This window comes from Podarcis liolepis (assembly GCF_965112155.1).
Source record: "Podarcis liolepis genome assembly, chromosome: 6".
Classification (NCBI taxonomy): Eukaryota; Metazoa; Chordata; class Lepidosauria; order Squamata; family Lacertidae; genus Podarcis; species Podarcis liolepis.
The window spans coordinates 42,848,311-42,870,425 of NC_139559.1; the positions used below are offsets into that span (position 1 = coordinate 42,848,311).

The following is a 22,115-nucleotide window of genomic DNA, read 5'->3' on the forward strand; positions in this document are numbered from 1 at the left end:
CTTGATAGTTAATATTTGCAGGAGGTTCTCCTTATAGCAGATTAACAGCAGATAAGATTAGCTCTTATTTTAAATCATTACCTGAATAAATGATACAAAACTAGAATTGTTTTTAGCTGGAAAAATCTTTCCACTGATCAGATCCCTTGCATTGATCATTTTAAGGCCTCTGGGAGCTAGTCTTTTTCACTGTACATAACACAACAATTGTGGAGTTGTTGGGTGGGGAGGGAAAGAGGAAGGTTAATTATGAGGGGGCAAGGGCTGAGTCAACTAATAGGAAGGGAATCTGTTAGTCTGTTTCCCACCTGTCACTTTTGTGGTCTAGACCACAATGTCTTTGGAACCTCTCCAAAATACAAGAGGCAGATCCTCAACTGGTGCATATCAGCACAACTGCAGCAATCTGTGTCACCTTCCAGAGGCAAGGATTCAATCCCTAAAATCCCTGAAATAAACAAACCAGTTCCCTCCACCTTTTTTCTCTTCCCAAAGTGATGCGGGTTCAGATGAATGTGTACGTGGCTGCTTTGTAACTGATCTGCACAGTTAGGATTGAAGGACATGATGGGGGAGTGGGGGCCAATCCCAAAATAACCCAAGAGTTCAGATCAGAAGGAGGGAAAACTCAAAACTGTTGAGAAAAAAGGAAGAGAAAGAGAAAGAGAAAGAGAAAGGAGAAGGTATAGGAAGAGGGAGAACAGACAGGTGCAGAAATGGGCTTCTTCACCATAGCCTGGAAAGAACAGGGGGTGAAACATATCAGAGAATAGACACTCACTTTGATTCAAAAGGCCATGAGAAGAACAGAGTGTAATGACCAGGTGTGCTGCTGGACCCACCTCAGCCCCCTGATTAAAAAGTAAAGATTTAGGGGTTTGGAGCAGAACGAGATAATAATTGGGGTGATCCTGGGCATTTATGCAGCTTAGCACAATTCCACCAAGCTAAAATATTGTGGGATCCCACGGGAGAAGAAGCTGCAATTTCATTTTCAGCACAACCTCACAAATTTAACTGTGGGGGGAAAAGTGCTTTCTTATGTTCCTTGACACTTTTTGCATTTTTGTTTACATCTTGCGTACAGCAGCCTATCCTTTCTTCATGAAGAAATGAACAATTTTTGAAACTTAGGGACTGGAGAAAAACATGTATGAATAAAACCCTGTCAGCCCTGAAATGCAATGCTCAGCTAGCAGGGGGTGCTGCAACGCCAGATATGGGAAGCTGCCCAGCAAGGACGGAAGTGGTGGGTGGTTAGCACTATGTTAATCATTACACCCTCTTCTAGAACAACAAGGCGAGATCCCGCCGTAGCAACAAAGAGCACAGACTCATGGGAAGAAGGAAGGAGGAATGCTCAGTAGTTAGTGTGGTGCTGGTTCAAAGGATGGAGAGGCTGGTTACCTTTGTTGCGATTTTCGGGGGCTCCGGGTTTTTTACCTGTTCAGACAAAGAGAGAAAGGGTGGAGCACTGAGCACACGGTTTGTGACATCGATGTCCCTGTTGGTGGACACCCGTATGCGGGGGCTCAGTGCTCTCTTGGGGAGGCTGTCGGACATGGGAGGAAAGCTATGCACGACACAGCTGCCACCTGGGCTGAGCACCATCGCAACAGGGCTGGAGAAGTCCAACGTTCCTCACAACTAAAAAGGCCACTGCAAATCCCCACCTTCCAGCTCTCGCCTTTGCTCTAATGGAAGCAGCAAGCAGCTGCAGAAACAAGCATTGCTGCTTCGAATCAATGGAACTAGCCTTGGGACTAATGGATATCGGGGGAATGATGGTGGGTTTTGGTTCAGCTCCCTGCAACAACAAATGGAGAAGCTTATCCTTGGACTTCCATTCCATGTAGAATTTCTAATCTAGAGACTCCCAAACTCTGGTGCATCAGGCCCTCCCTGCCTCCCAAACCCAAATAAAACATCTTCAAAAGCATTAATATAAGGAACCTCTTCGGCTGCTCAGGTTACATTCCAGAGCAGCTGCCAAATGCTAAATAAAATTCTTTGCTACTCCACTTTCTTCAGGAAGGAGATCTTTGTATAATGGAAGAGCAGTACAGAGCTTGCCCAGAACTGTTCCTACTGAGGAATGAATCATATTGGGAGAGTTGCAGATTGACTCCAATCCTCTCTACAGGACAGTTCATAAACAGTGCTAACAGAAGCAGGCAATTAGAATTCATAATATGTCACAGCCATATAAGTCCATGGCCCACAGTGTGATGTAAACCTGCAAAGATGAGAGAGAGCATCCCCTCCAGCAAAGCAGCTTTGCATCATTTTCTTATGGGTTTCAGTCTACCCTCAGCAGACCTGAATAAAGTTTGACATGGGGATTTTGCCAGATGCAGCCCTTTTAGTTGAGAGTAATTAATCCAGAATAACTACCATGCCCTGATTTCGTACCAACCAGTCGATTTATGAACTTAAAAGAATAGGAAAAATCCATCCTTTTACCACTTATTCACTGCCCCAGTTTGTAAGTATGGAACAGCGGCTCAAAAAAGGAAAAAGGAAAAAAAGTGTGTTGGGGCAATTAAGTGACTAACAGCACACAACCCTACACATACATACTCATGCATAGGTTCCATGGAATTTGATGGGATTTGCAATACATAATTATACAGCCAGACTGAGTGAGGAGTGGAATGGTTATCCTGATGGTAATGTTTTGATTTTTAAATGTTCAGGATTCTTTATTTGTATTTTTCCCCCCTCAGAAGAGAGAGAGAACCCCACCTCCGCCAACATGACTACTTTCTTTATGCAACTAGGGCACACACTGAATAATATTGCTAAGTATTTTGGGCTGGGCTGGGTGGGGGAAGGGGGTCTGTTTTTACTATGGCCACTTAACTGGTCTGCTTGATTCAGCAGCTACAGTTTCTGCAGAGCTCTGTGGGTGTAGGAGCTCTACTAAGCCTTGGGGGTGCGGCTCAATACATTTTGCATCCTCCAGGTACTAAATGATGTTTTTTGACGAAGCTACTGGTAGCTTTGGTAGCTACTACTGCAGGTATTTCAATTTCTTCCAGTTCCAAATTTCCAAAAGGTTAGGAAGAAGAGGCAACTCTTGTGTGTACGAATGCACACACACCTGACTCTCCAACCCAGCTTCATCAATATATTTTATTTTTAGTTCAAGACAACAAAACAAAATTCCCTGGAGAGACAGTGTTGACTCCCATCTGGCTACTGGGGGAACAACAGTCTCTTCTCTGCTTCACTCTGTCCCAGTCTGTTTAATGCTTCCGACACTGGCTGTCCATTAGTATTGTTTCAGTGGGGAGGATGCTGGCTTGCCGGGTAGGGTTAAAAGTACAGGTGCCACTTCTGCTAACTGCAGCGAGCAAGTCAGACCTGTGGGCAGGTTCTGTTCATGTAAATGACATGCCAACGTGTTTCGGTGGAAAGTGAGAAAGCATCAAAGCCTTATTGGAAACCAAACCTACTGTGAAGAATTGGGTGTGAATTAGATTGGCTTATGTGCCAGCATAGTCAAATGCACGCTGACCTGCTCTGATTCAAATTGACTGCTTTGCTATAAACCAGCTCTGATCATGCTTAGCATTTCAAGTACTGGTGTAGAGCCAGCCCTTATCATGCTTAAGAGTATGAAATCAATGGTTAGTTAGGACTGTCTGGACCAAAGCTACTATGAGTTTGAGTTTATTCTTCTGAAAAATTAGACTAAGAATGACATACCCCACAGTCATCTGGTCTAACCCCCTGCAATGCAGGAATCTTTTGCCCAACATGGGGCTCGAACCCCCAACTCTTGAGATTAAGAGTCTCATATTCTGCCAACTGAGCTATCCTTTGGTCTTTCTGGGGATGAACAAGTTAACAAACGTATTTGTAAAATGCTACAGAATGTATTCCTTATTACTAATTTCAGTGATAACATGCTCCAAGCAGTGTTCTTCCATCTCTGGTTCCCCACTAGATGCTGTTGGACTCTTAGCCAATGGTTAAAGCCCTAAACGGCCTTGGTCCTGTATACCAGAAGGAGCGTCTCCACCCCCATCGTTCAGCCCGGACACTGAGATCCAGCGCTGAGGGCCTTCTGGCGGTTCCCTCATTGCGAGAAGTGAGGCTACAGGGAACCAGGCAGAAGGCCTTCTCAGTAGTGGCGCCCGCCCTGTGGAACGCCCTCCCATCAGATGTCAAAGAGATAAATAATTACCTGACATTCAGAAGACATCTTAAGGCAGCCCTGTTCAGGGAAGTTTTTAATATGTAACACTGTACTGTTTTTAACACTGATTGGGAGCCGCCCAGAGTGGCTGGGGAAACTCAGCCAGATGGGCGGGGTATAAATAATAAATTATTATTATTATTAGGGACAATTAGCATTGTAGTCCAAAAATGTTTAGGGACCCAAGGTTGGAAAATACTGCTCTAGTGGACCATGGGCACCAGCCTGCACAGGTTGCTGGTAGAAAGAACAGAATTCTTTCACAAGACACCTCTCCCAGTCAAGTTATCCATGAATGATGGCAGGACATATGCATCCTACTGTTCCCTCTATTCCAACTTCAGTAAGGCAGGGGCTTCATAATTTCAGATTGCAACAAAAAACAGAGGAGAAATATGTACTTGGTGGCAACGTCTTAGGGACAAGGAGTTTGGAGAGGACTTTGATCATTCCAATGATGTGTTAACTTCTCTTTCAGGGTTTAGAGAACATGAAGAAAATTCTACTTGATCACACTAAGAGTTCTAAAAGAGAACTCAGACATATGTTTTTGGGAAGCTCAGAAGCAACAATCCTCAGTCCCATTGCTTAACTCCAGCACTGGGTATTCAGAGGTGTAATGCTATCATGACTAAATAGCCATTGATAGATTATTGACTTGTCTTTATCCTAAGTAAATTCATTCTCTAAGTGCCTAACCTTATACAGCCAAAATGGCACCATCCACACACAACAGTGAGGTATCAGCAGACTTGGAGGTTTTTAGATGTTATCTGCCCAGTCCTGTGGACCGCTCTCCCAACAGAGATTCAGCAGGCATCTTCCAACTTTTAAGCACCTGCTGAATTTTTTTCTTTTCTGCCAGGCCTATCAAGGCGATTAAGAGTACTTCCACAACTGTTATAGATGCCTGTTTTTAACATGTTAATGTTTTTATTCTATGATATTATGTTTCCTGTTTGTATTCTGTAAATTGCTTTGATATTTTTATGATAAAGTGGTATATAAATATTTCTTATAAATAGCCCAGTGCAAACTGCACATTCTCAATTCCCATGGAATACTGACTGTTGGCGTGGGGGGGATGGAACTGGATGTTTGAGAGAATGTCATGGCTGGCTGGTTGCTGCCCTATTTGTTCCACTCCACGCTGCAACACTTTGTTGAAATTCCCACGTGTCCCTTTTAAGAAAGCTAACTCTGCCAGCTTAAGAAGATAGCTCAGTGGAGCAAATCCATGTATTGTTTCTAAAACTAGTTATGGATAGTAGACCCCAAGGAGTCCTGTCCCCACCAACCCCACCCCACCTTTTCAACTTTACTGAGCGGCAGCTGAATAGGAAACAAGAAGAAGTTGCTGGAAATTCACTAGCCTCTTTCATTGGCCTGTACTGGCTACATCTTGAGTTCACAGCATTGGACGCAGAACTCCCAACATCTCCTCCTCCTAAAACTCACAGGGTTTCAGTTCAGACACTCACACAAAGGGGAGCACGTGTTCCACTCCAGCCACCAAGTGTCAATACACCTAAGGAACTCTCAGATGATGCTTCCCACAAAAGCCTGGCTCCAGAATCTTCTTACCTTTCTTGACCTTCTTCTCCTCTTCCCCTTCTCCAGCACCCAGTAGAGTAAAAATGATTCCAGTTTGTGAGTTGACACCCACAGCCGAGACCATCATTCGACCAGAGCCCTCCATCACATGAGTCCCTGTTGAAAAGACAAGGCAAAATGTGGAGAAAGGCAACCAGGAGGAATGGAGAAAGCACAATGAATTCTGCGAGAAAGTGCAGAGAAAAATAGAAGATGGAGCCTCATTTCTAGGCTCACTTGCGATTTCCAGAGCTTCATGTGTGCGCTGGCTTCACCATTCATTTCATGTGTTCACTGGCTTCTCCATTCATTTCAATGAAAGGGGCAGAAAAGCATACGCAAATAAGTGCATGCACAGAGTTGGCCTCTTTGCTAAGAAGGAATGGGGAAGCTCTTTCAGATGTGAACTCCATGAGCTAATGAGAGCCCACATGCCCACAACAGATAGCTGGATAAGGGCAACTCAGTTCCTGAGCTACCCTTGCTTTTTCCTTCCATAGATTCCCATGCAGAAGAAAGGCATCAGGGATGTTATGCAGAGTGAATGATTTTGTTGGGCTACGAATGGAGCGTCATACTCCAGCACACATCACCATGTGCTTACTGAGAATGAAACAGGAGGAAGAAGCCTGTTATGCTGGCAGTTCAAAGTGTGCATGCTCCTCCAGCAGAGGATCAATCTTTAGGCCTGTCAACATAGCACCTCATTGCTCAGAGTGAAAGAGGATAATCCTGTCTCTAATGTCCTAGAGCATCACAACATAACTTCTCTACCACAGAAAAGCTTATGGAATCTCCACTAAGGATGGCCGGCAGGGCATGGCTATAATTACAAGCAGATGCCCCCAGGATAAAAAGAACTCAAACACGACACCAAATGGGCTGCAGTTCAACTTATTGTCCCTAATGTATACCAGGATCCGAGTTGGCAATCATGATAGACTTACCAGAAAGCAGCATGGGGTCTTTTTCCAGAGATTTCTTCACTTGGTCTGACTCCCCAGTCAGAGAGCTCTCATCAATTTTCAGATCATTGCCTTGGATCAGGATCCCGTCTGCTGGCAACAAATCACCTGGAAGAAGCAAAAATCAACATACTCTCAAGAGTTTCCAGCTATTCTCCATCAAACCTGAAGCGACTCCATTTTCACTAATTTCTGAGATCCATTTAGAATCTTGAAAGGGGAGAAACACTAAACATTTCTACAGAAAGACAGGTTATGGGGTTGGTGTGATGCTTGCAGGAAAGAAAGTTCAGAACAGATAAAGACAGTATGCGGGTTTTCAGGCAGGCTAATAACTGGGATGCATTAATATGAATCTGAAGGAATCTGATGTTTTCTTCTTCAACCTTATTTTTTGGCTCAGAAATCTTATTTGCACAACTACTGAATACCCATGAGTGACCTCAGTGCTGGGTTCTTCATACTACACAGCTGTTCCCCTCCTCACTTCTTTCTAGAAATGCCCATCTTCCAACTCTGTTGGTCAGAAATAGGAGGGAGAGTTAAGGAGAAAGAGGGCTTTTTTGGTGTATTGTTGGAAGATGGGCATTTCTCTGACCAACTCTACAATACACCAAAAATCCATTAGCCCTCTTTCTCCTTAACTTACTGTTAGATTCCCCATCCCTGCCGTTTGCCCATAATATCTTCCCACATCATTTTTCACCTCCTACACCATACCAACACAACACTGCCCCAGCTGCTCTCATAACTTTCAGGCCTATCACACCCACCTCTATCCTCGGGAATGAAGTTCTCTGATGGATAAGAGACATTTCCACTGCCAGTGAAGAACATTCACATAGCTCAGGGATAATAACGAATGACAAAAACACCGTGACATACGGAAAGAAGGAGCAGATTGTCTGGCCAGTTACCGTATTTCACTCACCATACTTGATCTGAGCAATATCCCCCACCACAATCTCAGCCACGGGGATTTGGATAACCTGCCCCTTCCGGATGACCGTGAACTTCTGTTCCTGTTCAATCCGACTCTGGAGGCCCCGGAACTGCTTCTCTTTGCTCCAGTCATTGAAGGCTGTGACCAGCACCACAATAAAGACCGAGAAGAGGATGGCTGCCCCTTCAATCCATCCAGCTTGAGCCTCACCTTCATCCTCTGCACCAGCTGCTGCTTGCCCACACACTGCCATGGGATGACAGAGAGAATGTTTTCAGTAACAAACTTACTTTTATAGCCACTCTCTGCCAGTTGTCCTTCACAAAAAACCATAAAACAGAATTGTTGTTTGTGACACTAGCATAATACTTGCTACCTGCCCATATTATGATGAGCAGGTAGTGAGACGAAGGAAGTAATAATGTTCTCCAAACCATTAATACAAAATAAGGAAGGAACTAGTCTGGTTTTGTTTTTTTGTAACGAGTGTCCTTGGTGAGTCCCTTTGAAAGCAGAGGAAGGCACACTGCACTAGAAGCTCAGAATGACAAAGGGTCGAAAAGGAAGGAATTATTTTTATCCACATAATAAAGGTCACTACATAGCATATTAACACATTTTCAAGAGCATAAGTCTAAAACCCTCTACACACTGACCAAAAGTGAATCCTGCTGGACACAGCAGGACTTACTTCTGAGGAAAAATGTGTTAAGATTGGGCCTGGAGCCTTGTAGCTGGACAGTGGCAAGGAAGGTCTGTGCACAGTTGATGGAAAACTCCTATTCATTGAAGGAGACATGTTCAGGGACAGCCCATTCACAAGGCATTAAATGTCTTGATGACACTGACCAAGGACATTTAAGAAACATAAAATAACAAAAGTACCACTTGCTGTTTTCCCACTGTCATTCTGGCCCTATTTATTGCCCTTTACTCAGCTGTTCCAAACCACCTTGGCTCACAGGTTCAACATTACTCCGTCTCTGAAAGCTCATACCCATACAAAACCATTAGGAAAAATGGTTTCCTCTCTTGGTTTGACTTGTTACCCCACAAAGCTGTCCCACCCCCAAATTCAGGGGAAACAAGGAAAAGTCCACAAACCAAAGCAAACTGTCAGAAGGTACCACAATGGTTCTCTCTGACCCCCCAAACCCCAAAGGCATCTCCCATACACACCTTAACTTCTTTCCTCTTCATCCTTCCCATCTTAGGGAAGCAGTAAACAACTGTGCCTAGTATCCTAGATCATGAAGACTGTAATTTCCATGCAGCTGAAAATATGTGAAGGGTCTCAGATGAAAACCTTTGGTGGAATTCAGTGTCATGTTGATACAATTGTGCCACCAGCACAAGCATTTCTGCTTGGCCAGTGCGGTGATCTCCCCATCCCACACCCACCCACACTGTTCTAGGGGTTCTCCTGACCCCCTTACAGCAGATTTGGGAGAGGTGTGGGCTGTCTGGGAGGGACACCCTCTTGTGCTACCAGGAATCTCTGTGCTGGCTTCCACTAGACCACCATATTGCTTAAATCCAGCCCTCTGTGTTTGCAATCACTTCAGATGCGAAGGCTCTATCATTAATGATTACCTGTTTGTAGGAGCGGATCACTTGATGTTGCTATCACCAAGTAATGAATACGCAAGCATGAGCCAGCCCCTGGGAACTTAAAGTTGGAAGGCACTACTGAGCTATCAGGTTTAGCATCTGCCTGCAAAGCAGAACCAGAAGTGGTTGTGGTTCTTTGAAGCTTCCTAACATACTTGCTAGCAATCCGCCCTGCTTCTTTTGGGATGCAGGATGAGAGCCATTCTTGTTTAGACAAGGTTTTTAAATATCCCTTAGGACTCAGGTTTTAGCTGGTTTATCTAATGCTTTTATGTTTATTACTGTTTTATGTGTATTCTACCATGTTGGAAGCTACCCTAATTTTAAGATGGGTGAGATACAAATAAAAATAAAATCAAGTTATCCATATGTCAGAAGCAGTGCCAAAAGATGACAGCAGGTGCCTGCAAAGTGGATGGCTCTAGATAATTCAGGCAAGTACCCAGATGTTATAGGGTGGGGCAGAAACCTCCCCAGGGCCACCAGCTAATCCAGTTTGGGAAAGATTTTTCCCCCAAGCCCAAATATGGCTCACAGCAATTACACTGTGTATACGTCTGCAACTACACTGGAAAAATCTGGGAATATTTTATTTATTTAGTTGTTGTTTTACTCCTTTCCACTTAAAGTAGCTCTCATAGCAGCTTACACTTAAAATTGCAATATAAAACCCTTCAAACTATATAAAAACAATAGCCTAACCCAGCTCAGCCCAAATGCAACAGCTGTAACACCAGACGATAACAAAAATGGGTGAAGAGGACAGTGTTTGCTGACATATAAAAGAAATTGATGATGGTGACAGGTGAATTTGTCTGGGAAGGGAATTGCACCTCTGGTGCGTCACTACCCAAAACTACTTTCAGGTGGCACTGTTTACAATGGCTTTCGCTAATTAAACAGAATTAATTTTGAGTGTGTTTATTGTGCACAGGAGCCACCTAAAAATAATGCCATCTGAGAAAAGAGCCTGACTATAATCATGGTTGTGTGAAATTTGACTCCCTGCAGGTTCAACATGCAAGAACAGAACGTGGAATGTAGCACAGCATTTGGAATCTTGGGAACTTTCAAGGGGAGGATTAAGGAAGAATACTATGAAATGTATGAAGCCTCTACTCCTGCAATCTGGCATCATCACAAAATGGCCCACAGCAGTATTTCATGTACATACATACGTACGTACACGCACACACACAGAGCTTCTGATCTCACTGTTTTCTTTAGTGCTGACATTATCAAAACCAGCACTGCATTTTAAAAATCACAGGACTTAGACCGGGCTGCTAAGAACAGCCTGCTTTAGCTAGCAATTTTTTAGGGGAAATATTTAAATTTTATTTATTTATAAAATTATTTATATAGACCACACTGTATTGTAAAAATAGTAGGCCCTTAGCCAGGGTCTTGTTAGTCTGTTAGAAACACATACATCAAAGTGGCCTTGATCTCAGTTTTCAGGAAACAAAACAGATGAGAGCTAGTCAAAATACCTGTCACTGTTCTGTAACCTTTCTGCAGGCCACCTGAATAGAGCTTGCAGGCCACCATCTGAAAACCTTTGTTCATCAGAGCTCTGTTGATGTGCAGCCCTTTTGCTTCTCCATTGTTATGTAAGGAGGAAAATTGGACTAATCTTTACTGGAAACCATGCAGCATGCAGAAGAGGAGAGAATTATTACTATATTCCCCAAACTGCAGAGATAATATCTTTCTAGACAACAAAAAGACGTCCTCTGATCAACTTGCTTTCATCCATGAGCCTGATGGATGTTGCTAAAGGCTTAGCGTAAAGCTTTTTGAAATGTCCATGGAGGTTCGTCCACACAGCAAGCTGTAGCTGACGCAATTATAAACACATTAGCTGGTAAAGGTAAGCTCTATAAAAAGAGCAGCTTGCTGAGCAGCAAGGGCCACACTGCAAATTCGCGGTGAGCTGTGGGCTACATCTAGTTTTCAGATTTTATTTGTGTGGAATGTGAATGGTGGTCATAATCTTGCAGCAGAAGAACCACTTAAAATTGTGGGGTTCTTGGTCCCATCCCGCTTAGTGGGGCATGATAATTTCCACAGGAGTGTAGATGTCTGTTGCACGTTAAAGATGAACAAATTTCACTGTGGCATAAGCGCTCATGAATGGCTCAAGTAATGGAACTCAATGGTGGAGTTAAATGGAACAGAATGCAACAGCAGAGCCTGTGACAATTCTGTTAGAGCTTACATGCAGGCCACTTACATGCCACTTCACATCAGTAGTAATTGACCAACCATATTAGTGCAGTTGAGGAAAGCAGCAATTCAACTACAGCTTATCAGTGTGGTTCCATACACACCTATTTAGGAGATATCTCCATTGCATTCAGAGAAACCTACTTCCAGGTGAGTCTAAATGGATGCTAACTAAGCCCAGTGGCCCTTCACAGCAGTAGTGATGAGCAACCTTCTTCCTTGTGAACCTGCCCATATACTGAAGCCATCATCAGGGACCAGGGGCAAGGTGCTTCTACTCTCTGAAATTAGGTGGATGTCTTGGTGGAAATTAGGTGGAAGCCTTCTTGGCTGAAGCACCTAGCCCTCCCACCCCAGGGAGACTCACTTGGCAACCACTCCTATGTCTTCATGGTGCCAGGTAAAGATAAATTCAATCGAATTGCGATCTAAATTGGCTTTATTCTGCCTCCATGATACTCTTGTGTGTTTTAATCATGCCTCTGCTATCTTAATATGTTTGGTATGTTGTTTTGATATGGTTTTAATTACTCTTATAGATTGTTTGCTGCCCTGAGAGTATATTGCTGAAGGGCACAGCAGACATATTAAAGAAAGTAAAAAAATATGTAAATCTTCAGAGAGAGAAAAATCCTGTGCTAAATTTTGTATCCAGAGGAGCAGAATGCTACAACCTCTTCATATGGGTGCATATATGTAAGTTCAACAAATATGCACATAGTTGCTTCTTTGTGTTATTTAATCTTCTTGTGATGGTCATTAGCAGCAAAGAAATCTGCAATTCACTGAAGCCCTGCCACTTGATCATTCAAATCCTACACATCTGAAGTTTCATTAGGCACTGCCCACATACTTTCATTCAAGCCTATTTACACAGTCATAAAATCTAAAAAAAATAAGCTTTTATTTTAAAAAAGAAAAAACGAATTCTAGGTCCAGTACCAAATTATGTGCATGTGCTGAAGCATGGAATAAACAGCAACCTCTCCCATAGCAAATCTCATGTCTAAAAGCATTGTGGGAGACATGATCATACTCAAATCTACTGGAGCATTGGTTATCCCATGAATTTGAGAGTGGCGAACAGATGGAATGTACAATCCCCTCCCACATGAAGTCATGGGAGTGATTTGTGGGAGCAATCTAGAGTAGACTTCTCTCAGCTGGTGCCCTTTAGGTATTTAAACTACAACTCCCATCAACCACTATCTGCATGGCCAAGAATGGTGGGAGACTGCAGGCAGGTTAAGACCAAGACATGCGAATATGACAAATAACTTCTGGTGGGTTCCAAGTTGGAGAAGAATGAGTTAATGGATGTTCTGTGAATTTAATATATCTTCATTTATTCAAACAATTTATATATCCCTTAATGGCAATAGTCTCTAAATGGCTTACAAAGATGCAATGCAAAAAATAAAAATCAGTTAAAACTATAAGATCAGACGTCAATAAAAATGCCTGCTTGGATGATGATGATTTAAAAACCATTAGGCTCTGGAAGTTAAGCAGAGAGTGGCCTGTTTGACCTCAGCTGGAAGGCAGTTCCATAAAATAGAGCCCACATTACTAAATGCATGGCTCCTAGTGAGTCATGTACCTGAGCCACAGGAACAACTAACACAGACTCACCTGAAGTCCTCAGTGATCAGGGATTTATGATATGAGGGATTTAACAACTTATGAGAGACTTAACAGAAAAAGCATTTTCATTCCCTTCCCCTACATCCATATGCCAATAAAATATGTCTCTTTATTCTCTCTGGAATTAATTTTTAGATCCCATATAAGATATGTTAATATATAATTTAACATTTCCCTAATTCAATTTTAATAACAGGGCACAATCAGCTACTTTACTGAGGGGCTTTGGAATGCCTTAGGGCTCAGAGATCACTGGATAGAAGGCCCTAAATTAAGAAGTACAGCTGAAAAAGTGGCACATTTTCGGCAATAAATCTAAAGCGCTGTCACAAATTGATCTTTCAATAAGAGACATTTAAGAGCAAATTGATAAGCTAGACAGCAATAAGTCACACAGAACAGATGGTATTCTCTCAAAAGTACCAGAGATCAGAACAATGACATTACAAAAACTGCTAACTGTATAAAATCAGTTTATGTGGCAGAGGTATAGAAGGCAGCCATTGTAATGCTGCATTCTATGTGTGTGTCTTAAAGGCTATAAAGTTGTTTGTGGAACTGTAGGACAGTGAGTCACTTTAGTCCCAGAAAAATCAGTGAAAATTGTAGTAGTCAGAAGAGAACTGGTATAGTCCACCCACGGGATGACCTTATAGAGCAGCCACATTAAAAACAGCTCCTGCATAGCCCTGCTAAAAGCACATTTAAGATCAAGACTCAAGATATGCCTTAAGCGAGGACTAAGGCCTGTAAAAATACACAGGGGCCAGGATTCAGGACACAGGGCCACTTGTCAAAGGGAACACCAACCAAGTGCTGAACAGGATACGGGCCCAGAGATGAACTTAAGCCAGCACTCAGGCTCCAAGAGATAAAAGACTCAAGGAGAAACTAAGACACATTTGACAAGATCACTGGAAGACTCCTCAAGTGCCCAGGTGAACACCAAAGCTTTTGAGCAGCTCCAAAGAAAATTGGTTTTCAAGGAAGGGCAAGTAGGAATATCCTTCAAGGCGCAGCTTCCTGGAGCTAGATAAGGACAGGAGAAGGAAGACAGCACATGAAAAGATGAAGAACTGAGGGCAGGAGAAATAATCTGGATCCATGGACAATAATTGCGAGAAATGTGTGCAGTGTCTGTCTGTCTTAGTGAATCAGGCTATAATCTGGGATAGCCAAGCATAAATGGAAGTTCTCCAGGACTGAGCTTTGGACCTGGAAACACCATGGATCCTCTGGAATCTCCCCATGCTATTACCCAACTCCTAATACTTCCTCATCACTGCCCTTCTCCCTTGTCTTCTTCCCTCCCGGGCAAACCATTTTTCCAGGCTGAGAGAGGGCAGCTTAATTTATGTTGCTAAGCAACTACCAATGACAAATGGTTAGATCAGCTGCTTGACAGTTCTTGACTACTATGGGGTGTGTGTCTACAGTAAATATCCTGCTTTCTAATGTGATGGCCCTGTGGAAGTTGCTGCACTCAAGACAAGCAAGATGACCTCCTCAAAATATTATGACCCGGGACACGGCCTGGAACACGGCAATAAGAAACAGCAACATGGGCAGCAGGATAAATTCTAGGGAATAGACATTGTGCCTATCACTGTCACTACAGCTTCTTAGTGAAGGACCTTCTGGACTGACTCCTCCCAGGGTGGCCATTGGTTCCTCCTGGACATGAAAGAGTGTAAGAGAGCTTCCTGTTTCGGTGCAACTTTGCTCTGGTGTGTTATTAATTTCTGGCCTTCAGTCCTGCTTTCTGGTTTGCCCTCTCTCATCCCAATTGCTCTTCAGTCTGGACTCCCAGTTCCTGACTCGCTCCAAATGTCTGCCCACGGCCCAGCCCTAGACATGACTACTCCACGTCTAGTCATGTCACAAACTGTGACACTCACCTGGCAAGTGAGGGGAACATATTTCTAGCATTGCAGGCATTGTAAATGATGCTGTAGGATGATAAGGATAGACTGAATGGAACGATTTTACAAAAAAAACACCAAAATGACTTGGCAATGAAATGCCAAATGAAATTCAGTGCAATGAGTGCAAAGTAATGCTCACTGGAAACGACTATTTAATGTAAGCATAGAATGTCGAGCTCTAAATCACCACTCAGAAAACAGATTTTGGAGTCATTTTTCATTGCTGAAATAAACAATGCACCACTGTAGCTATGAAGGTAAGCCAAGAGGTTAGAAACTATTAAGGGGAAAAGAAAGGATGTGGGGAGAGAACAACACAAGAAAAAGCTAACAATGCCCATATCAAAAATCATTGCTGCTGTGTGCACAACTTGATTCCATGAGCTGTTCTATTATATCACACACAAAAAGAAGACAGAATAGAGCTGGAGGGGAGCAAACTGTTGAGAACAGGGAACAAAAAATATCAATGCCAAGGATAATTTCCATTATGAGGAAATCCCTTAAAGTCTTAACAGTACTTGTCCTTTGAGAGATGGCATCACGGATGAAAGTAAGACTATGTAACATCCACAAGGAAAGGGCAGGAAAAGTGAATGAGGAACTTGAATTTTTGTCTGGTCTCTATGATGGTATCTTGCACAGATGGAGATCCATCCCATCATTAGATTTCCCAAGAAAACAAGTAGGGAGCAACTCAATGAAATCAGCCACTACCAGCTTTCATGAAGAATTGTTTTTATGTAATGCACTGTTAATCTATAAAACTCTTGTTCACAGGATTTGTGGAGGCTTTTAGAATAACAGATGAAACAGATGAAAAATAAAAATAAAGGACTCCCAAAGTGCCAAGGTGATCATCAAAGCTTTAGAGTATCTCCAAAGATAAAAGTTCCAGAGTAGGAATATCATTCAAGGGCTAGATAAGATCCAGACAGGAGAAGCAGAACAAGTGCATGACAAGATTGCTGGCTGCTACCATGACAGTAAGAGTATACAAACTCCCCACTCCCTTAAACCTCAAGCTCTTTCCTGCATTCCATCTAGTCTTTGTCAGTCACAGGACACTGGATTGAATTAATCATTGGTCTTACTCAACATGGAATTCTTAACTGATGGGTTTTGTAGGAAATAGCCACTGTGAGGAAGGCTAAGTCAAGATGCTGATAGTGCAGTAAATACCATTGGATAATGGTACCAACCCACAGGTTAGCAAGAAGAGTCATCATAAGCTAGTCAAAATCAGTAAGTCATGGCTCAGTTATTTCCTAACCAGAGGCTACTAAGGCATAGTTTAGGGCTGGGGGTTGTTGGGAGTTGTGGTCTAAAATATCTGGAGGGCACCAGGTTGGTGAAGGCTGTTTTAGAGTCAGTGGTCAGCACTCACCTAATCCCAATGTATTTATCACCCTTCCTATGCTTTTAAAACATCTTTGCTAATGCTGTTACAAAATTTTTTCAAGTAAGAATAATTTGTTTTTTCTTACATGCTCTTAATTTTGGACACAGTATGAGTGAACACCAACAAGTACATTTAATGGCTTTCTTCCCACCTTCCCTTATCTCTGTGAATGAGAAATACTCTGCTTGAGAATTGACTAATTACATATCAGATTGAACATAACAGTGTCTCTTCTCTTGTGCTCGAAACTATTCTTGGGCTGTATCTCCTTGGAGGGAGGGAAAGTCTGAGATGAGATAAATTCATGGAGGGCAGGCCCATCAACAGCTCCTAGCCATGATGGCTATTGCTCTACCTCCACTCTCAGATGCAGCATGCTTTTGAGTACCAGCTGCTGAGAATCGCAGGTGGGCAGAGAAGCTTATAGGTTTTCCACAGGCTTCTGGTTGGCCACTGTGAAAACAAGATGCTAGGCTAGAGGAGCCACTGGCCTGATCCAGCAGGCTCCTCTTATGTTCTTTCAAGTGTTTCAACTCAGCTGCCCTCCTTCCTTGTTCAATACTGTCAACCATCACAGCCTCCTTACTGTCAGGGAAGTGGTTCAATTTGAACTGTCAGCTTACAGCAGCAATACAGACAACAATGAAGACAGAAACAAGTGATATCTCCTTTCCTTTATGAGAGAATTTGGTGGGGGTGGTATTTCAGCCCCATTTTCTCCACTACAGTTTCCATTTCTCAGCCACTGATCTCTACCCAAGTCCATAAAATTATTTGGATACCAGCATAACAAAAAGAACTTACAAACAGGATTCCATCTTCTGTTTCTATGCCATTTGGGTAATATTACTGCTTAGGCAGAAATTGCTATAGCATCACTGAAATACCATCTAGCATGTTTACTAGGATTCTGAAATATTGTACAATATTATAAACAGGAAATTTTAGGGCGGCGGCGGCGGGTGGGGAGATCCTGCATCTAAAGCCAACTACACTGAATTTCATTGCTAAAACTGAATTATTCAATTGCTGGGACTTGGCCAGGCCAAAGGACATAGCTCTCCTTTGAGAATGTTTTGAAGTGATTAGGAGTAGCTCCTTTAATTGACAGAAGTTTTTAGATCAAGCTGTATGTTATTTGTTCATTGCAGTTGGCACTGTTAAGAGGGGAAGGCCTAGGGAGCCGAGACTTGTGAGAGGGTAAGCGAGAAAGTGGGCAGGAAAACACAGCCAGGCTGCCAGCTGGGGAATTGGGGGGGGGGGGAGAGAGAGAGACTATATTGTGTTTTAACTCTCAATCAGGTAAGGGAACAAAGAAGGGAGAATATAAAATTAAATGTTCAGCTAGGGAAAATTCAGCACAGATTAACAGTTAACATAGATTTACACTCAGTGAAGATCTGGACCCAGCAACACCCAAAAACAGTCATTTCTCGAGAGCACAGATTATTAAGTCTATGAAATCAGAAGGATTTGGTTTATCTTACAAGGCAAGTCACTTGTTCTAAGAAATGTGAAGGGTCTACTTTATGTTACAAGGTGAGCCATTCATTGTTTCTAAAACAGAGATGAGGATTCATTGTTTCTAAAGCCATTCGTTGTTTCTAAAGCAGAGATGAGGAATCTGTGGCCCAGCTCCCACCATCCCTGATTTTTTGGCTGTGCTGTGGATAATGGGAGTTGGGAGCCAAACAACATCCAAAAGGCCACAGGTTCCCTGTTCTAAAGCAATGGCCCACATGGTGGGAAGATTGTATCCCTCTTGGGAAGGTGCCCAGTTTGCAGCTCTAGGGCAACACAGATTTGGCATTCCCCTACCTCGACACAGCTGGCCTCCTGTTCCAGTGGAATCTTACACAATGGAGCAGAGGGGCAAGAAAAGCAGGTGGACAGACTGCTGTGACAACCGGATAGGAGTGGTGAACCTGCTGAATGGCTTCATGCCTTGAAGCATCTATTGTCATTATTAGAAGTAGCATAGAATAATAGAATTCATGGAATCATAGAGTTGGACGGGTCCCACGGGCCATCTAGTCCAAGCCACTGTAATGCAGGAATCACTACTAAAGAATCCCTGACAGATTCCCTGTAGTAATAGTATTTACAGGCAACTCCTGGTTTAGGTTTGTCTAAATGATGTGCGATTGCACATGCATGCAGAGTGCCGTACTCAGAAGTAGCCCCCAAAGTCATAAAGACATCATGAAAGGGGGTGGAACGGGCAGAGTAGGGCATGAATATTGCCTGTATCAGATTTCTTAGTTATTTGTTATGCAAAAGGTCTCAAAGCAACTAACACCACATTTCGAAACCTAAACATAGATTCATTATAGCATTACACACACACACTACCAACCATTCATTAGAATATATACTACCTCTCCCCACAACACCCCTCCCTCCCCAAAGGTCTGCCATTTCCCCACAGGGTCTCCCCCATGCTGGCCTGGGAGCCAAGCTACATAAACAGAGAAAGTCCAGTTACTTACTTTCATTATCGCCACCAGGAGGGTGATAGAAAGACAAGCCCAGGGAGATTATGGCTGCAATTTCCAAGATGATTAACGTGACATCCTGAAGTGCTTCCCAGACTAACTGCAGGAAAGTTTTGGCCTTTTTGGGTGGGATGAAGTTCTGGCCAAATGCTTGCCTTCTTTTTTCCAGATCCGCGGGGTTCCCAGAGAGGCCTGCGAGAAAGAGGGTGTGTGGAAGAGAGAGCAAATTAAAAGGGAGTATCAAAAAGCATGATTACTTTGAACCCACTCTTTATGCCCACTTTCCTTCATCTTCCACAGGTTCCATTATGTATATTACAAAGTACTTCCCACCCTGCGAACAGTAGAACTCTCCCGCGGTAGATGTTTGCAAATAAATATTGCAAACACGAAGTTGCTATGTCAAAGAGAATGAATGAGAGGTGGAGAACCACTTGCAGCTCAAGGGCAGGATTCCCTTCTGGAGGACACAAGCCAGCAGTGGGCGGAGCCAGAGGCAAAAGTGGGTGGAGCAAGAAATGTAAAGGTTACCTCTTTATCATAGGTGAATTTGCACTCACACACTCCTCTCTATCCTCCATCCAGACTGTGTAACACTACTTTATTTAACAAAATTAACACATCACTTGGCTTAATAAAACCTCTAAGCTGCTTACAAGAAATCTAAACCTTATCAGCAAAGAACAGTTAAAAACAAGTACTGAAAAATATTTAAGAGATAATTAACATTAACAGTAAAAGATAAACACATGTGAACATCTATATATCGGGATAGGCTTGCCTAAACAAAAATGTTTTGAGCAGGTGCAGAAAAGAGTACAGTGAAGGCATCTGGCTGATGTCAACAGGCAGGGAGTTCCGAAGTGCTGCCTTCCTAGAAGACTGATTTCTAACAGCTGCAAAGTTCAAGGACACATTCCAGCCAGGCAAAAACTTTCAGGGTGCAAAGCAGGGCCAATCAGGGGTCTGGCCTAGGCAGAATTCTGAGGGTCATACGAAGGCCCCAGACATTTCAGCTCCCCACCCCTGCTCAAGACATGTTACAGTCTTGGAGAACTTTGGCATCCCAAGAATAGAATACTTGGTATTTATTATCACGCAGGCATGGAATCAAATATTTTCTGTGAAAATCCAGAGTACCTCCACACACATCCCCTCATCTGCTCACTTTAACTGACAGTGTACTTAACACACCCACCCACACTGGAAAAGAAAAAAGACAGCTGCACAGATTGGTAGTGATTTGTACACCTGTCTTTTGGGTGTCTTTCTTACAGCCGTTTAAAACCACATCCTGCTCCACAGGAGTTCAGGAGAGGGAGAGGAAGATCTACATTTTTTTAAAAAGAAAACTTTGTGCAGAATAAAGAAGGAATAGGAGGATTAGTAATTAGGTAAGGCCAAAAAATCAAATTACTCTGCATAAGTTAATCACATAATTGGGATTTTTGAAATGTTAAGTGTACAGAATCCCATTTTAAATGCAAGACAACCAGGGTCCACTTCCCAGATAACAATGTGCATTCGGCTGATCAAAGCAGCGACATAGGAAGGGGCTTAGCTATTGTCTCGCTTGTGGCAAGTATCCAAAAGATGTTGACCACACAGGTCAACAACCCATCCATCCCGCATTAGGATTTTCATCAAAGAAGTTATTTTCACATGCATTCTAGGAACAGAAATGTCTGCAAAATAAGAAGAGGCCTTGAAACCCATTCCTACCAATCAGATGGTACTATTTTGCCCAAGCTCTTGCTGCTCCTCAGAAACAAAGGAGGAAAGCCAGTTGAGGCTGCATGGCAGCTCTCACTTGAAGAGAGCAAGGTGTCAAGGAGGCCGGTGTTCCCACCACCCACCCACAGATTTTCCTGACGCCCAGATAGTGGGGCGTGAAATACCAAACAGGAGCAGAAGGAGCCCATCTTGCATGACTAGCTTTGCTCAAATATCAGGTCGGAGGGGTCACTCTGCAATCTACCAGGGTGATCTGGGGAAAGGTGGGAAGCCAGCAAGTGAGGTGAACTCATTTCACGGTTGCCAATTCCAAGGCAGGCTATTGGGTGTGTGGGGGGGGGGGGGAGACATTCTTGGCACACAATAGAAGAAAGAGGGAGAGGGATTCAAGTAGGAATGAGAAGACTCTCATCTCTTCTCCACTTCAAGTCTATGACCATGTTGGTCAAACACCCCATCTTATGAATTCTTAAAGAGTCTGGCTCCTGCTACCTTTTACATGGACCAGCTCATTAGAAATTAAACCTGAGCTGACTATGCATTGACCAGTCTCTCTGCTGCAGGGCTGTCTTAAGCATATGCAGCGCTGGGGTGCAAAGATCTGCCCGGTGCCCCCCAGTTGCCCAGTCCTAGGCGCGCAGGAGGGCAGAGCCAGCTGGCCACCTCAGCGTCTCACTGGCTCGGTTGCCCTCGAACTCGTGGCACAGAGCCACCCACAGCAGAAGAGCCCACCACGGTGAGCCGACAGATGGGCAGGCTCTTCCCCGAACTCAACTCTTGGGCCCCGGACTATCAGCCTGGTGCCCCTGAGAGCCCAGTGCCCGGGTTTCCCACACCCCTAGCACCTATGGGTAAGACGGCCCTGCTCTGCTGCAACTGGGGACAGGAGCAGCAGTGTTTTCTGCTGGAGGACTGGGTTTCCTGAATTAGCTGGGTGGGTGGGATGGAATAGCCAGCCCCTGAGATCTCTTTCAGCTCTGTGATGGCAGCTGCCAGTGCTGTGCCACTGCCTCAGCTTTAGGGGTTAAAAGGAATCACAAGGCTGTTGGGGGCATCGTATAAATATAACAAGTGTGGAGGGATTTTTCCGTTTGAAGAGGCACATTTTGCCATTTTTAAACCGAGAAGTGACCTGATAATGCGTTTCTTTTCACAAGTGCCTACTATATTTCAAAATAAAATATTCTTTCTGACACATTCTCTCTCTCTCTCTCTCTCTCTCTCTCACACACACACACACACAGTCAGCTTACACATTTATTTCTGGATCAAACTGGACACACTAATAAATATATCCTTGAATATATTAATATATATTCTTTTTTTGTTATTATTACGAAATGAACAGCACCTGTGCCACTGTCCCCCTC

General features: G+C 43.4%; 1 protein-coding gene across 19 annotated transcripts in view; it reads right to left on the reverse strand.

The window, feature by feature from the left end:
• The window catches only part of ATP2B4 (ATPase plasma membrane Ca2+ transporting 4), a 166,076-nt gene that overhangs the window by 49,796 nt on the left and 94,165 nt on the right, over window positions 1-22,115 (reverse strand). For 12 of the 19 annotated variants that reach the window (XM_083508791.1, XM_083508801.1, XM_083508793.1 and 9 more), the window contains exons 3-7: window positions 19,006-19,203; window positions 7,694-7,951; window positions 6,745-6,870; window positions 5,789-5,914; window positions 1,408-1,443 (exon numbers count right to left, since the gene is read on the reverse strand). In XM_083508791.1, the coding sequence (XP_083364917.1) occupies window positions 1,408-1,443; window positions 5,789-5,914; window positions 6,745-6,870; window positions 7,694-7,951; window positions 19,006-19,203 (744 nt within the window). The remainder of the gene's footprint in view (window positions 1-1,407; window positions 1,444-5,788; window positions 5,915-6,744; window positions 6,871-7,693; window positions 7,952-19,005; window positions 19,204-22,115) is intronic. The other 7 variants (XM_083508808.1, XM_083508797.1, XM_083508809.1 and 4 more) reach the window with 1 other exon arrangement.